Source organism: Pelecanus crispus, chromosome Z, assembly GCF_030463565.1.
Source record: "Pelecanus crispus isolate bPelCri1 chromosome Z, bPelCri1.pri, whole genome shotgun sequence".
NCBI classification, from domain to species: Eukaryota; Metazoa; Chordata; class Aves; order Pelecaniformes; family Pelecanidae; genus Pelecanus; species Pelecanus crispus.
Window position 1 is genome coordinate 46,506,974 of NC_134676.1, and position 17,130 is coordinate 46,524,103.

The 17,130-nt window shown below is 47.2% G+C and overlaps 1 protein-coding gene across 1 annotated transcript; it reads right to left on the reverse strand.

Moving 5' to 3' along the window:
• Window positions 1-1,416: 1,416 nt before the first annotated feature.
• On the reverse strand, window positions 1,417-6,253 carry ZNF367 (zinc finger protein 367). The gene is made up of 5 exons (XM_075726655.1): window positions 5,888-6,253; window positions 5,218-5,368; window positions 3,343-3,462; window positions 2,785-2,923; window positions 1,417-2,205 (listed from the first exon to the last, which is right to left on the reverse strand). Exons 1-5 carry the CDS (start codon window positions 6,245-6,247, stop codon window positions 1,971-1,973), a joined length of 1,005 nt encoding a protein of 334 aa, XP_075582770.1. The 5' UTR covers window positions 6,248-6,253; the 3' UTR covers window positions 1,417-1,970.
• Window positions 6,254-17,130: the final 10,877 nt, after the last annotated feature.

Sequence of the window (17,130 nt, forward strand, 5' to 3'; positions counted from 1 at the left end):
GGATCAGCCTATTTGCATGCAGCCACCTGAACAGTCAAAGGCATGTAACTTACTGGAGAAACTCCAAACCTACACACATGAATTACCAGTTTTACATAGGCTAGGAAGCCTAGAACAACTACAGTGTTTCATATTTTTAAGCCTAAAAGACTTGAAACAGAAACAAATGAGCCCGAAGTCAGCTAAGTTTAGGAGCTGAAAGCAAAAGTTAAACCGTATCACCGGTGCAAAATTATTTACATTCAATGAAAGTGATTTTTTTTTTTTTTAGTAATTATTCAATTACTCAAGTGCATCAATACACGATTTAAACAAACTCAGTTAATGAGATTTTTGACCACGACAGGTTATCAGTTATCAGAGAACATAATCCAACAGTTGCAGTTTCTGGTGTAAAATCACACTACTTCTCTGGAGCAGCTGTATCTGGTCAGTCTATACCAAGTGATTGATAAAATGGTTTCTTCCTATTGTTTAAGCAAGAGGGAAAGTGGCTTCCCTTCTCGTCCGAATTTCCTGACCTTTAACAAGAGGAAGGAGTTAAAAGCAAGCAGGTCAGTAAGTATGAATTATTAATACCCCCTAAAGCAGTAGCTTAACAACAACAAAAAAACCCCCCAAAAAACCACCACACCACACAACAAACAGTCTGATCTGAAAACAAAGTCTTGTTAGCATATTAGGAATCCCTGGTTGCCTTCAAAGCAAAATATGGAAAAAGATCACCATGAGACAATGCTATTTCAAAGTATACAACATTCACCAAGTGACAAGATATACTGCTAAACATTTTGTATCGGCATCTGAGTACTAGGCAGTGTTCTGTAACTTCATTTATTTTGGAAATACATGAAATCACACTGTTAACACACTTGTAACTAACTTTGGAAGCCTATTTTCTAGTTGTATAGTGAATACTTTTCTGCAGTGTTTAATTGATAGCTGTGCTACAGTTAGTGAACACAAAATTGGCATGTTATCCTGAAGAAAAGCAATAAGGTGGCTTTATGCACAGAAAGTACGGAGGCTTTATTTGCTAATAATCATATAAAAGCAATACTTTAAAACTTAGTGTTTGCTAATAGGAGATCTAGAATAGTTTACTACAAATCCATACCACCCTGTAAATACCCCCTTTATTAACAAAATCAAGTGCCAAATCACTACAGGGTCCAAAAATATCTGAAAAAAAAAAAATATTACCAATTGTTTACCTTGGTCTAGACTTTGCAAGACTAATCATTTTCAAATAAACCAAACAATGTGCAAAAGTTCCTAACATCACATGTTAGGAATAACAAGTGCTACCAAGAGATTCTGCTGAAGTCAAATCAGAAAATGTAAAACAGCAAAGTCAAGCCTCATACCTTGAGCAGTCACAGTGAAGATCCTGAACGATCTTACAGTTTCCTGCATGAAGCAGTTTCTTCCTCTCTGCAAGTTGAGATAACTAAGTTTTGCCTTCTGCCTCAGTGATACTAGGTAAAGATATACTGACATTAGAAAAACACAGTTTCATTGCTGCTTACCAATATCTTCAGACCTACCACTTAATATAAATTTGCTTAAATAGTCAGATAAATACTTTCCTTTTTGTCAGCCTTCTTTGGCCACGTGTACCATTCTGCTAGCATTGAACACTTTGTTCAGAAAGTGCTTCCTGTGAAAACTGCTTCAAATAAATGAGTTAACCTTGCAAAATCTAGCTTCCAACAACACATTAATTTGTCAACCCTGCATTATGCAGTCCCATATTTACAAAATACTTAGAAACTTTACACCTGTCTTTTTCCTTACAAAAAGTGCAATTCTCTTACCCCACATTATGGGGCAACAACATTCTTCATAAATTCTACAGAATAGCAGCCTATGATAAGCAAATAAGGTGCTTAGCTTATGCCCAGGATCTAACTGGTTAAGTACCACCAGGAAGTACATTTTGTACAGGCAGACTGTGTTCCTATCTACTGTCACAGTGGTGCCACAGCTAGGTTTGCAAGCTCAATGAGAGCCAGTGCACCATGCATGCGTTCACGCTGTTCCTGGAGGCGGCGGCGGCGAGCAGCAGAATGAGCACTGTTTTTCTCTTCATCATCCTCTTCATCAGACTGAAGATATTCCATTGGGTCCTGCTGTTCCTGATCCGTTTTCTGGATTGTTTTAGTTTTCAAAGCAGGAGCACGCTGTTCTCTAGTCTCCCAGTATCTACAAAATCAAATGTGGGGAATGCTTTCAAAATACATACAGCTGACTGGCACACCAACAATTCAAAGCTAGCAAAAACCTCCCAAGTACTAGCTTGCATCCAACTAAGCATTACATTTGGCTTTATCTTTTGGCCCTTATATGGTAGTATTTAAGCTGTCAGAAACCTCCTTTATTCACTATTTTAAGTGTAACGTGCCCAAGTGGACATCTGTGACAGGTTTTCTCCTTTACATGGTGTTCCCAGCAGGCATTTCTCCCTAGACATACACAATTGTTGCCCCTCATACAGATGGAAATTCAGCAAGACTGTAGCACTAACTAAGAAGGTATTAGCCAAAAAAAAAAAAAAAAAAAAAAAAAAAAAAGAAAGAAAGCAAGCAAGAAAAAGTCTCATGAGGAACTTTGCCTTGCCCAGGAGCTTGCACTTCTTTAAGTAAAGGCAAGGCTGTGCTGATTTGTACTGGAAGAGCAGCTGGTTTTTGTTTGTTGGGCATTTTTTTGCCCCTAAGAATAAAATGCTTTCTCAGACCACCCTTATAAATATTTAGAGAAAGATGATACCATGAGGGAACTTACTTTGCTAGCCACTCAGCCACAGCTTTATTGTCAGCCGTCTGCTTCTTACTCAGCCTGTCTGTGAGCTCTTCCCTCTTCAGTCGGGCATAGGGATGTTTGGGGCAATGACGGTTTGCATGCGTGAACCTGCTTATACAGCCTTAAAAAACATGAAGTGACAATGTACAACATGTTGCGGAAAGCAGCCAACCAATGAGTAAGCATAACACCTGTGGGATGAAGATGCTGCTGAATCCAACTTTCCTCACCCACAAAACCCTAGGTTTGGTTGAAAACAGCAAGCCCTAATTGCAAGGTTCATAACGTGCCCCATCATTTTATACATCAGTATCAACTGACAGAATTACTGATAACCTACTTAACATAATAATATATGCAATCCTTAGATACACATTTGCATGATTATGCAGATTCTGCATGACTCCTCCCTTCCCTAGAAGCTCCTCCAGAATTTAAATCGGAAGCTTTTATGGATCTTTGCTATACAAACATGCATACATTTCCAGTACTAGACTGACCCTAGTTCCGAAAGGTGCAAATTGTGCTGTGATCGCTCACCATTCTCTGAGCAGACGAAAGGTTTCTCCCCTGTGTGGAGACGCTGGTGAGTTTTGAGCTGCCCACTCTGAACAAAGGCTTTCCCGCAATCTGGGTAGTCACACAAATAAGGCCTTTCACCTTAAAAATAATAACAGAACAGATTTAGGAAAGCTGAATATAAAAGAAGAGTCATAGTACCCAGTGGCGCTCCCTGGCTTGACACTTACACAAGCAAGCTCTCCTTTTACCCGCTCAGATGCTTGCACCTACTTAAAAAGCCCTGGTGTACCAAATGGCAGAGATCCACTTTTATCCCCAACAGGTCTTTACTTTGAAGTACATGCTCAATGCTACTGGATAATACAATTATTTCCAGAGGGGGGGAAAAAAACCCCAAACCAAATTATGTTTTTCCTTGTCATGTTTTCTGACTTAAGCCTTTGGCACAGCAGCACATAAGCTTTGTCCCATGAAACTATGCACCTATAGAGCAAGAAATATATGGAGTGAAATGAGTAAATGTACAAGTAATGTAATTCAAGTTGCAATCAGGTAAATTTTATCCTTAACATAGCCTGAACTAGGGTAACATAACTGAGGTAAACTGCACAGTAACATACGAAGTTGTAGAAATATCTCATTAGGGAAGACTATTTGAGAAAAGTTGCAATGGGTAAATGGAGGTTGCAAAAGAAACTTATTCCAGGCTTAAGTCAGGAAAGTTTTCTTAGGCCAGTCATCAAGGAAGACTTCCCCATGCAAACTACAAGAAGAAGAACACAGACAGCAGGTGTCTCCTCCCTCAGGAGGAACTGACTGCATGTGACTATGAAAAGGCATGCCGTGCCACCGCTCCTCAGGAAGAACAACAGAACAACAGTGATGCTGACTTACTGAGGCAGAGAGTAACACCAGGGTAAGCTCTGCTCAGTTAAGCAGTTCATACAAGTTCAACACCTAACACAATCAGGTGAAATAACATCTTTTGACCAAAGAACATGAAGGAACTGCTGTTTAATATTAGTATCTAGATTAGTCTTAGTGACTTGAGTCAGAAGAAGAGACCATGGGAGCCAAGGTTTTTCTGGGGTTTTGTTGTTCAGGCATTTGGGGGCAGTGTTGGTGGTTGTGTCCGTACTGTGAGCTACATTAGTTCACAATTTACTGCAAATAGAGAGTCCTGTTGGAACATGAAGAAGGAAAAAAAAAAAAGTATTTGCTTGGTTTAAAAAAACAGCATCTCCTGTTCAGTTCAAATTCAGGTGGGTACCGAGTGAGTTGATCCTACATTTTTCCTTAACTGTGAGATGCCTTCTACATACACTTCAGTAAATTAGCATGACCCCACCCCAGAAAATGAATTCTAGGTGGTGGGAGAGACAACTGGATGATTTTAAGCACTTGAACTCTTTTCTTAACATTTAAGCTACACTTCTCCGGTGTTACACTGTCCAAGTTGCCAGCCACTTTTTAAGTCACTGTCTCCTTTTACAGCTGAACTTCAATTGCTGTGTGAGATAGACCAGCAAGAAGGAAACAAATTACAGAGAAGAGGCAGTCAGAGTAAAAAGTGCTACCACATACAGAGCACCAAGCTCAAGAAAAGTTCTCTGTCTTACAAAGCAAGCCTGTGACAGCAGCAGATAAAATAATTTGCCTACGCTGTTATAGCCCAAATGGCCGCTAGACTTGCCCATGACAAACACGGTTAGAAAGACTTTGATTGCACTAACAAGCATTGGAAGAAAAGGATGATTAATTTAACAGTTACAATAAAACATTAACGGGTCCAATTTGTTGGGTTTTTTTTTGTTTGGTTGGTTTTTTGGTTTGGTTTTTTTTTAATTCCTTCCCTGCTGCTTCCTAAGTTATTCACACCTTCCCTTTACTCACCCGTATGAGTTCGTTTGTGGGCCTGCAGCGATTTCTCTCGCGGAAAGACCCTGTTGCAGATATTGCAACGTATCCTGCTGGAAGAGTGCTCTCCTTCACTGATGAGGTCACGGACGGTGTCTGCCCTCGGCCGGCCACGCCTTATCCCATCCTGCATTCAAGGAATCACGGAACTGAAATCCCGCGCGCTCCCGCCACCCTCCGCAGTTGGGCCAAAACCGCACAGCTTCCCCCGCAGCGGCTTTTAAGCCACGGGTGGGGCGGAGGGCCGGCGCCGCGAGCGACCTAGCCGTTAACCGAAGCCCCGCGTGCCCAAGCCCTTACCCAACTCCCTCCCAACAGCGAGGCCGCGGCCGGCGGGCGCAGCTGGGGAACCGGGGAGGAACTGACACAGTGGAAGGCAACTTCGCGGCTTAGGTTTGTGGGGTTTTTCCCCTAAATTTTCAAGCCGGGGAGGAAGGGCAGAAGCCCAGCCCCGCCCCGCCTGCGGGCGGCTCCCCACCTCCCCGGGCGCTCAGCCACCGGGGCGCGCGCGCCGCCGCCGGAAGTGACTTCACTTTAAATCTCCGGGCGGGGGGAGGGGCGCGCGGCGCGGAGTCACCCTTTAACTCCGCCGCCCGCCTGCCCGCCCTGCCGCAACACCGCCCGCCCGCCCCGGGCCCGCACTCACCTTCAGGTGCCGGTGCCTGCCGCCGCCGCCGCCGCCGCTGCTGCCCGGGCTCCCCGCATCCTCCTCGTCCCCGGTGGGGGCCCGGCCCGCTCCCCCGCGGGGCGGCGGGAGGGCCGAGGGGGCGGCGGCGCCGCCGGGGCTGAGGGTGACGTTGTGGGCGTTCTCGCCCCAGCGCCAGGGGTAGACCATGAAATCGCTGAAGCCGGGGCTGGTGGGGACGGGCGGGGCGGGCGCCGGCTCCTCGCCGCCCCCCCGCGAGGAGGGTTTGATCGGGGTGGTTTTGATAACGGAAACCAGGACGCGCTTCGGGGAGTCCTGGCAAAAAATCACCGGGGGGCCCGGCGGCAGCCGGTCCGCCATCGCCGACCCCTGGCGGGGACCGGCGCGGGAAGCGGGGTGAGGGAGCGGGGGCGCTCCGCGGCGGCTCAGCCCCGCCGTCCGAGCCCGCTTCCCGGGATGGGGGGGTGCGGAGCGGCACGGAGGTCCCGCGGCCGCCGCCACCTGTCGCCGCCCGGGCCCGCCTCAGCCGCTCATCGCCGGGGACGGCGGCTCCCGGCGGGGTCTCGGTGCCCCCCTCCCCCTCCGCGGCCACCCCCGAGCGGATCCGTAAAGTCAGCGGCGGCCCCCGACCATAGCAACAGCCGGGATGAAGCAGCCGCAGCCTCCCCGCACCTTTCCGAAGCGGCGCCGGCCCCGCTGGCAGCCCCGGTCCCGGCGATGCCCGAGGAGGAGCCGCCGCCACCCCTCCGCGCCCACAGCCCAGGCCGAGCCCCAGATTTTCCCGCGTTACATTTCGCGCCTGGGCGTAACCAATCACCCAACCCGGCGCTAGCGTCACTGACCGGCGGTTCCCGCCGACCAACCGCTAGGCGGGGAAGCCAGAGGCCCCGCCCCCTGGGGCGGGGTCCGAGCTGGACGCGGCTTCGCTTCTGCCGCCCCATTGGACAGGCGCCCGGCTCACCGGCGGAATTCGAAACTGAGTGGGCTGGCGGGCCGCGGGGCTCCCTGCCGCGGAGGAGGCGCTGATTGGCCCGCCGCGGCGGGGAGGGTGGGGTGGGCGGGAAGGGGCGGGGCTGCGGCGCGCGGGCGTGCTTGGCGGGCGCTGAGTGTGGTCGGGCTTCCTGGGCCAATCGCCGCGGCGGCCCAGGGGCCTTGGCGCGCCCGGCTCGGCTCGGGGCGGGGCGCGTCATATGCGCGCTTTAAAGGGGCCGCGCTGCCCGCCACGGCGGCGGGGTCCGGCGGCGTCTTCGCTTTCGGGCGGGGGGAGCACTTCCCCTCCCCTGCCGCGGCGCCGCCCTCGGCGGCGGGCAGAGCTGGCAGCGCGCTTGCCGGCAGGGAGGGCTCCCCCGTGAGGTGCCGCTGCCGCCGCCGTGGCGCTCGTAGGGCGGGAGGGCGCTGTGGAGGCGGCGCGGCCGGGATGAGGGTGGCGCGGCCGGGGCACGGCCCGACCGGCACCGCCGCCGTCTTGCTGTAGAGCAACAGGCGCCGGTCCCGGGAGAGCGAAGAGGCGGGTGGGAGATGTGCCAAATGGCTGCGGGGGCTGCCCGGGCAGCAGCCGCCGTGCCGGCTCCCACTGGCCGCGAGTAGGGAATTTCAGGAGGTTTTTCAGGCACGTGGTATTAAAAGTTTGTGCAGGTTACTCATTTTAGTATAATACTCATTCAGGAGCGGCTTTTTTTTTTTTTTTTTCTCCTTCCGCCTAATTTAATATAGTTGTTCAGGTATTTATAGTGCGCTTACTAAAATGGTATCTTAAAAATCTAGATTTCCAGCCTACATCCTTTGAAACTGAGACCCGGTGTAGCTCTGCAGCCTGTTAGCACAAACTGCACGCAGGGAGGCTGCAGGTGTGCTTGGGTGCGAGGCTCCCACAGCCACAGAAAATTGGGATTTGTGTCAGCTTTAACTCATCTATGTGAGTAAGAGGTATGTGGCTGATCTGTGAAAGATACGGTGGTAGTGAGCAATGATTTGGAAATACGGTGGCGTACACTGATCTGGCTTTAGCTGGTGAAAACATGAAACAGGTTGTATGTTCAGTTTTTAAACCTGCAAGGCACCACTCTGCCTCATTTACTGAATCCTTTGGAAATCTGGTTACTTGAAACTAAAAAGGCTTTAGCTTTGTCAGATATGGCAGTACTTATTTTATGCTCATTTTCTGCATTTTTTAAGCAGTAGATCTCACTGTTCTAAAGCAGGAGCATGTTTCTTGGCACTTGGTGTGGGCCTCATGCTAGTGCTAACTAGTAGCATTACATTTTGCCTCACTGTCTTACCACCACAGGCAGTTTTACTGACTAGTTAGAGGTTGTGAAATAAGTAACTCCCATTTCTTACATTAATAGCTAAATTTTGAGACAAGTATCAAAAGCACAGAGAAGCCACGACGCTGTAAAAACTGAAGGTTTTTTCCCTGTTCTGCTTTGTTCACTGCAGTTTGTAGGGTATAGACTCCTGCCTTGTAAGAGTGGCAGCAGCCATCACTGCCGACAGGAACAGGAAAGTGCAGGGGAGAGCAAATTGGCAGTGTATGACTACTGACTAACCCCCCTCTGGATAATGGGAAACTCCTACCAGTTCTTCGAACATGGAGACTGTAGTACTGCACTAAATAGGTATTAAGTGTCTATGCAGAGATATGCAACCCTTTCATTATGAATTACAGTTCAGTTTGTCACAACTGTCCTTTTAAACTGGCCCAAAAACCACTAATTTTTTTCTTTAGTAAATTCTTGTTCATAGTAATGATACCCCAGCTTCTCAAACTCGGTGTTAGGTGTCAAAGTCCTACCACTACTGTGCCAGGCCAGAGCCATGCTTACCAAACCAGAAGGAGAATGCTACAGCCTGTAACTTTTGTTTCCAAAATGAGCAAACAGGTTTCTACATGCTTAGATCTGACCCACTTAAAAAGCCTCAGAAGTTTAGTTCTGGGAAGATAACAATGCTGTAGAGGAGTGGTAATACAGAAATATATGTTAAAATCTATTTGGGAAAAAAAATTACTCCTGTTAAAATAATTGCATCCCAAAACTAAACTGTGAGTACCCTTCATAACTTTCCAAAACTACACAACTGATGCTTCAAGTAGTATGTGTCGCTGCTGAGGAACTCCAGTGACAGATGGAATTAATGTTATGATTGGGTACATAAAATTGTAGATATTGTGAATGGTGGAATGCATTGCGAGTAACTGCATATCTCCATACTTATCCTACGCCACATCAGTGTACACATTAAATTGTGTAATGACATTCAAGGGCCTGGCAGCACATTAACTCCTTTACATGGTTCTTGCAAATTTTTCTTATGCCAAATAATAGATCTTTGTTAATGGAGGCAGCACAAGAGAAGGAAGAGGTGAGCTGATGCCACTTCTGGTATTTTAACTGCTCTGAACAATAGTGTTTCATGTAGTAATAACAATGACCGAAAAGAGAGACGCGACTTCTCTGTCCAGATCCTGCTACGGGAAGAGGAAACAGAGGAACACAGAACACATGTGGCCTGAAGGGCTTAAAACACACTGCTTTTCAGTACATACAGTCACACATATTAAACCAATAGTTCATGTAACATTATGTAAAAACAGTTCTAAAGTAATCACCTGAGCTATAGTATCTTAACAATATTAAATATGTTTGCTCTTGGTAGTATTTTGATGCTATGCTGGTAGCTTAATATATAAAAGCATTAGTATTTTAGTACTAGTGTAGAAACAAGAAAAAGTTCTCTCTGAGATGTAAAGGACCACCATATTGAAACATCATACAACCTACAATCAGATCAAATCCTACTTATTATTACAACAAAGCATACCTTTAATTACACACAACATAATACAGAAATAGTGAAAGGACCGGGATCACAAATTCAACAGAAAACAAGGAAGAAGCACCTGTGTTCTATCTGGCTAGCTAGACTCAAGGAGGACATCATGATTCAGAAGTTTGAGGGTAATATACTCTTTCAGAAATAAAAAGTAGAACAACTAACTCTCTCAGGTGGGTGAACACTGTATTTTTCAAACTGAAACAGAACACAAATACATGATAAATAAAGAGGGGAAAAAGGCACTTTGTCTTTCTGAAGCACGCTTCAACCATTTCTAGTGATGTTCCAAAGTTCAAACCAGAAAACTTTGAGAAAATGATGGCCTTTAGGTAGATCATAGCAAATACTTAACCACACTGCAAGTAACTTTATTGTATGTTGTAGTATGGATTTATACAATAACTTAGCAATAGTCATAATATCTTTTAGCTGACTGTTTAGTATTACATTTTCAAAGTTTTGCTTTATATCGAATCAATATATTGAGACAATAAAATTGCTTATGTTAATAGCTCACTTGAGGCCAGCTACGGAATGTTCCAGAAGGAAGGAAAAAACATGAGGTAAGCATGCCCATAACAAAGATAAATTCCCATCCCTTCCTGTGAAGGTGATATGGAAGAATAGTGGTTATCATAAGCAGGTCAATATTTGGTTATGTAGCTCTTTACTGCTTAGTATTAAAACTTTGTGTCGTCACCTGAGTTTTGTAGAATGACATTGCTGGAAAATGTATCTGATGGCTAGATCCACTAAGTGACATAGTGTTACCCTCTTTACCTGTTCAGGTGCCCTGCCCCATATGTGACCTTGAGCCCTGTGGTGGGTTTGGGATATTTCTGCTTGTCCTGGTTTTGTCTGGGATAGAGTTTATTTTCTTCCTAGTAGCGGGCACAGTGCTGTGTTTTGGATTTAGTAGGAGAAGAATGTTGATAACACACTGATGTTTTAGTTGTTGCTGAGTACTGCTTATGCTAGTCAAGGACTTTTCAGCTTCCCATGCTCTGCCAGGTGCACAAGAAACTGGGAGGGGGCACAGCCAGAATAGTTGATCCAAACTGACCAAAGGGCTATTCCATACCATAGGACATCATGCTCAGTATAGAAACTGGGGGGGGCGGGGGGGGGGTGGGGGGGAGTTGGCCGGGGAGCAGCGATTGCTGCTCAGGAACTGTCTGGGTATCGGTCGGCGAGTGATGAGCAATTGCATTGTGCATCGCTTGCTTTGTATATATTACTATTACTGTTACATTGTTATTATTACTACTACTATTTTATCTTATTTTATTTCAATTATTAAACTGTTCTGAGCTCAACCCAGGAGTGTTTCTCACTCTTCCGATTCTCTCCCCTATCCCACCGGGGCAGGGGAAGTGAGTGAGCGGCTGCATAGTGCTTAGCTGCTGGCTGGGGGTAAACCACGACACTGGTCTAGGTGGGGGAGATTGAGGCACTAGAGAATGAGATTCATTTCCAGGGATGAGACTGGCTGTAGGAAAGGTCAAGGACAGGATGCCCCTTGCTGGTGATTAAATGCTTAGCTGCAAAGGTCAGAGGAGCATCAGCCTCCATTAGCAATTCTTCATCTCCTGTAATAAGGCACCTTTGCCCTTAAAAAAAAAAAAAAAAAAGCAAGGGGTGTTTTGGTAAGGATGCCATATTCCATATCTATACATGCTTGAGAAGCTTGTGTAGGGCTGCTGTTCTGCGCATGTGAAAAATCCAGTTGTGGAGAGAACCTGGATGGAGGAGCAACTTTGGCAGGCAGCCCTCATCTTGAATGAAATCAAATGAGTAATCTGGTGTCAGAAAGGTTAGGCACCCATGCTCAGCACTGCAAACGTGAGGTTCAGGCTTTGCGTGCAAATATGCGATCATACAAAATCCATCACTGTTACTTATTCAGTGTAAAAATCCAGGCAGAACGTTTGTTTTCATGTGAACTGTAAAATTCAGGTTTTCTTTGTCCATCTCTTGTTGTTTGTGTAAGTATGTAACTTGACAATCACACAGTGATTGCACATAGTGAAAAGCTGCAAATGAAGAGATTACAGATTACTTTAATCTGCTATGCAAGACTTTTAATCAGTTTGGCGTTTGAAATCTATATTACAGAAATTTTGTTTTGATTGATAGAGCATCAGAAAACTAAGAACTGTTTGTAAAGGTTTACATGCATTTTAGAAAACAGTTATACAGACAAAGACAAGATGTATTTATAACTAGTGCTATTTTTGGCTATCATTGTGGAATTTCTGTGAGAAGTTATACTTTTTTTTTTTGGTCGCTTTTGAAACTTTGTGAAAACAAAGACAGATTCCACAAAACACCAAATCTCTAATCTTGCTGCTGAAATATTTCTGAATTTCTGGTATTCATCCCTCTTCAAAGATACTATGACCTTCAAAATGTCTATTAAAGCTGCAAGTGCATTGTCTCTACAGTCAATAATGACAGCCTTTTGTCTGCTGTCTTTCATATACAGCATAACTTCAGGAGGCTTTCATTCAAGCTTGTAGAATGTTTTGAATGAAAATAATGTTTCAAAAATCTCTAAAAATCTTTCTGGATACAGTGTTTGTTGAGGAAATCTAGTGTGGATTATGTGTGCTGTGATTGATACCAAAAGGCTTTACAAAGGCCTGCAATTGGTGGGTTTTTTTGTTGATGCGTTGTGGTAATGTGGTGGTGTTAATGTGTTTCTCCAGACTAAAACAGGACAGAGTAGCTTTCCAATTCCTTGTTTTCACTGAAAATACACATAGTTTCTTCTTTCTACAAAATAAAACAACTGTTCAGAGGCAAGAACAGTTGGTCAAGATAAACATTTCTTATACAGTATTTTATTACTGTATCATATTCATGGAAATACCTTCAGAAATTTTTATTTTGTTGTTAATTATGGCTAGCTATTTTTTACAATCTAAGAACTGTGCAGAAATAATGATAATATATTCTCTTTGCTGAGTTAGAATTTCCCGCTTCAATTTGAAGCATGTCAGAGCCTCAGAGATCCGACTTGACTACCAGGATTTTGTAAAGCTGTTTGTGAGCAGATAATAGCCCTAATGTAGTTGCTGTCGTTATTTCCATTGATGCAAAACTGTGATGTCTTGAATGAGGATGAAGCTGGAAAGAGCACAGTCTATTGAAATTAGTTTTATTCTGTAGCAAGCATGCCCTGCGTAAGTGTGAAATGTGTAAATGTGAAAGCTAGGGGAGACACAGTGATTATGTTCAGGGCTTGGAGTAACAGGTAGAGGATGCACTGTATTTCGCGTTACGAGGGTGTGCCCAGACCTATCTGCACTCCCAGGTGGAGGGAGGAGACAGTTATTATGCTGCCAGCGCTGTCTCTAATCCTGCTTTTTGAAGCACAGCAGGGAGTGTGATTTAGTTTTGCAGTCCTGTACTAAGGATAAGACTAACTTCAAAGCAAGGTCAGATGTACAGTGAAGTTATCGTAATAGAGGAAGTGTTAGATTTCCATGAGCAATCAGGATAAAAACATAGCCTCATCACAAAAATCGTGACTGCAATCAGCATTCTTTGGGTGATTGTGTCTGAAGGGCTGAGATTTTTACAGCATGTGTTTGCGGTTATTGTAGCTGATAGAGGGGCGGGGATGTTTTTTCTGCACAGTTGCCTGTCCCCTGCCAATAAACCCTTTTGAGACTCCAGAAGTATTCACACTGTTGATCATATTTTTAAACCTCAGAGATAGTAAAAGGACTTGCAGCTCACTCCAGGCATCGCTGGCTGTGACCGACCTAGCTCCTGCAGTCACAGGGGTGCCTGCACATACAGCATCGTGTCATGGAGGCTTAGTGACAGCCAGGGACCTGCATTCACTGGTTTTGCTGAACAGAGCAGCTCTCCAAGTTGAGCTGTGAAACACATATGATACTGTAGTGCTGCATTTGTAGGCTGTTGGAAGTGCTACTACATGTGCTCGTGGAAGTCCACCGATGTAATTAACACCACTGCAGTTTTAAACAGAAAGGGGCAATTCAGAAACTTTGTGGGAACACCAGGCTATTTTATGCAAGTGTGCTGGCTACCTAAAGTGAAGTTGCCCTTGGAGCTCCCAGTCCAGTGTGCTCTGTCTTTCATTAAAGCCACTTGTTAGTGGATGTGGATTATATCAAAAGACCTGTGGTGACACAGTTATGTGCTGACATCAGATTACTCTAGTCTACCCAGACATGCATACAAACACACAGGACATTTGCCAGCCTCCGATGATCACTGTGTCCGAAGAACCAATGGGCGAGTGCAGTCAGATGCCCAGGCTGTAGCCTAGCTGTAGCCTTGCTGTACCCTGGTGTCATGGTTTAGCCCCAGCCAGCAACTAAGCACCACGCAGCCGCTCGCTCACTCCCCCTACCCCAGTGGGACAGGGGAGAGAATCGGAGGAGTAAGAGTGAGAAACACTCCTGGGTTGAGATAAGAACAGTTTAATAATTGAAATACAGTAAAAGAGTAGTAGTAATAATAACAATATAATAATAACAGTAATAATAATATACAAAGCAAGTGATGCACAATGCAATTGCTCATCACCCGCCGACCGATACCCAGACAGTTCCCGAGCAGCGATCGCTGCTCCCCGGTCAACTCCCCGCCCCCCCCCAGTTTCTATACTGAGCATGATGTCCTATGGTATGGAATAGCCCTTTGGTCAGTTTGGATCAACTATTCTGGCTGTGCCCCCTCCCAGTTTCTTGTGCACCTGGCAGAGCATGGGAAGCTGAAAAGTCCTTGACTAGCATAAGCAGTACTCAGCAACAACTAAAACTTCAGTGTGTTATCAACATTCTTCTCCTACTAAATCTAAAACACAGCACTGTGCCCGCTACTAGGAAGAAAATAAACTCTATCCCAGACAAAACCAGGACACCAGGCTTCACCCTGGCTGTAGACCGGCAGTAGCCTGACTGCAGCACTGCTGTAGGCCCACTCTTGACTGGCTGTAGCCCAGCTGTATTGTTGGTGTTGCCTGCTGTAGCCTTGCTGTTGCCCCGCTGTAGCACCTCTACTGCACAGCTGTAGCCCCTCTATTGCCCGGCTGTAGCCCCATGGTAGTCTGGCTGTAGCCCCGCTGTTGCCTAGATGTTATGTGGCTGTAGCCCCACTGTATCCCTGCTTTTGCCCTGTTGCGCTCTCACTGTAACACCGCTAGAGACTGGCTGTTGCCAGGTGTAGCCCTACTGTTGCCTGTCTGTAGCCCGGCCGTAGCCATGATGTTGCCTGGCTGTAGCCCCGCTATTGCCCTGCTGCTACCTGGCTGTAACCCTGCTGCTGCCTGGTTGTTGCCCCGCTTGTAGCAATGCTGTACCCAGGCTGTGGCCCTACTTTAGCTCTGCTCTAGCCTGGCTGTAAGCCTGCTGTTTTCTGGTGTTAGCCCAGCTGTTGCCCCACTGTTGCCCGGCTGTAGGCATGCTTTGCCTGCTTGTAGCCTGGCTGTAGCCTGGATCTTGCCCAGCTGTAACCCTGCTGCTGTCTGGCTATAGCCCATCTGTAACCCTGCTGTAGCTTGGATGTAGCTTGGCTTTAGCCCCACTGTAGCTCAGATGTAGCCTGGCTGTTGCCTGGCTGTTAACTGGCTGTGGCCCCGCTCTAGCCCTGCTGTAGCCTAGCTGTAGCCCTGCTATTTCATGACAGTTGTACTGATGTAGTGCCACTGTTGCCTTGCTGTAGCCCTGCTGTTACCTGGCAGTAACCCTGCTGTAGGCCTGCTATTGCCTGACTGTAGCCTGGCTAAAGCCCTGCAGTTGACCCTGTGTTGCCCAGGAGTTGGCAGGCTGTTGCCCTGCTGTAGCCCCGCTGTTGGCCTGCTGTTGCCTGGCTGTTTCCGCCTGGAGACCCACTGTAGGCCCGCTGTTTCCTGACTGTTGCCCTGCTGTTGTCCAGCTGTTGCCCTGTTGTAGTGCTGCTGTTGTCCTGCTTTTGCTGTAAATCCACTCTTGCCTGGCTGTAGCGCTGCTGTTTCCAGACTTTAGCCCAGCTAAAGGGGTTTAGCTCCGCTTTTGCACAGCTGTAGCCCGGCTGTTGCCCGGCTGTTACCCAGCTGTAGCCCCGCTATGGCCCAGCTGTAGCCTGGTCATAGCTCTGCTGTAGCCCCACTGATACTTGGCTGTAGCCCCACTGCAGCCCGACTGTAGCCCTGGTGTTGTGTGGCTATAGCCGCACTGTAAATCCCTTGTTGCCCAGCTGTTGCCTGGATGCAATCCAAATGTAGCTCCACTGTTGCCCGGCTGTTACTTGGCTGTAGCCCCGCTGTATCCCCAATATTGCCCTGCTGTTCTGTCACTGTAGCTCTGATGTAGCCTGGCTGTTGCCCAGCTGTAACCCCGCTGCTGCCAAGCGGTAGCCCCGCTGTTGACCTGCTGTAGCCACACCGTACCATGGCTGTAGCCCTAGTGTAGCCCAGCAATTGTCCAGCTGTACTGCTGCTGTTGCCTGGCTGTAGCCATGCTGTTGCCTGCCTGTAGCCCCACTGGTACCCAGATGTTGCCTGGCTGTTGCCCTGCTGTTGCTTGGCTGTTGACCCATTGTAGCACTGCTGTTGCCCCTCTCTTGCTGTAACGCTACTGTATTCAGGCTGTAGCCATAGTGTAGCACAGCAATTATTCATCTGTAGAGCCGCTGTTGCCTGGCTGTAGCCTGGCTGTAAGCCTACTGTTGCCTGCCTGTTAATGGGCAGTAGCCCTGCTGTTTGCCTGCTGTTGCCCTGCTGGTTCTCTGCAACCGCTGTGCTGTAGCCTGGCTGTAAGCCTACTGTTGCCTGCCTGTTAATGGGCAGTAGCCCTGCTGTATGCCTGCTGTTGCCCTGCTGGTTCTCTGCAACCGCTGTGCTGTAGCCTGGCTGTTGGTGTGTGTAGCCCCGCTGATGACTGGCTGTAGCCCTGCTGTTGCCCTGAACTTGCTTAGATGTTGCCCCAGTGTTGCCTGGCTGTTGACCCATTGTAATGCTGCTGCTGCCCCGCTCTTGCTGAAACCCCCCTGTTACCAGGCAGTAGCCCTGCTAAAGCCCAGCAATTGTCCAGCTGTAGTGCTGCTGTGGACATGCTGTTGCCTCGCTGTAGCCCCACAGTTGCTCACCTGTTTACGGGCTGTAGCCCTGCTGTATGCCTGCTGTTGTCCTGCTGTTTTCGTCGCTGCTGCCCCTCCCCACTGTAGCCTGGCTGTTGGTGGGTGTAGCCTGGCTGTAGCCCCAGTGTTGCTCACCTATTTCCTATCTGTAGGCCTGCTTTATCCTGTTGTTGCCTGGCTGTAGACAATGCTGTATCCCTTCTGTTGCTCCCTGTTCCCCTGCTGTCACCCCACTGTGGCCTGGCTGTAATCCTACTGTATCTTGGCTGATGACTGGCTGCAGCCCCACAGTTGCCCGGATCTTGCCCAAG

Bases quoted from the DNA above. Each gene is read 5' to 3' on its own strand.
- ZNF367 (XM_075726655.1), bottom strand. From the start codon at position 6,247: ATGGCGGACCGGCTGCCGCCGGGCCCCCCGGTGATTTTTTGCCAGGAC. The intron at 5,369-5,887 runs GTGAGTGCGGGC...CCTTGAATGCAG, and splicing joins GCAGGCACCGGCACCTGAAG to GATGGGATAAGGCGTGGCCG. The intron at 2,924-3,342 runs GTGAGCGATCAC...ATGTTTTTTAAG, and splicing joins TTTCGTCTGCTCAGAGAATG to GCTGTATAAGCAGGTTCACG.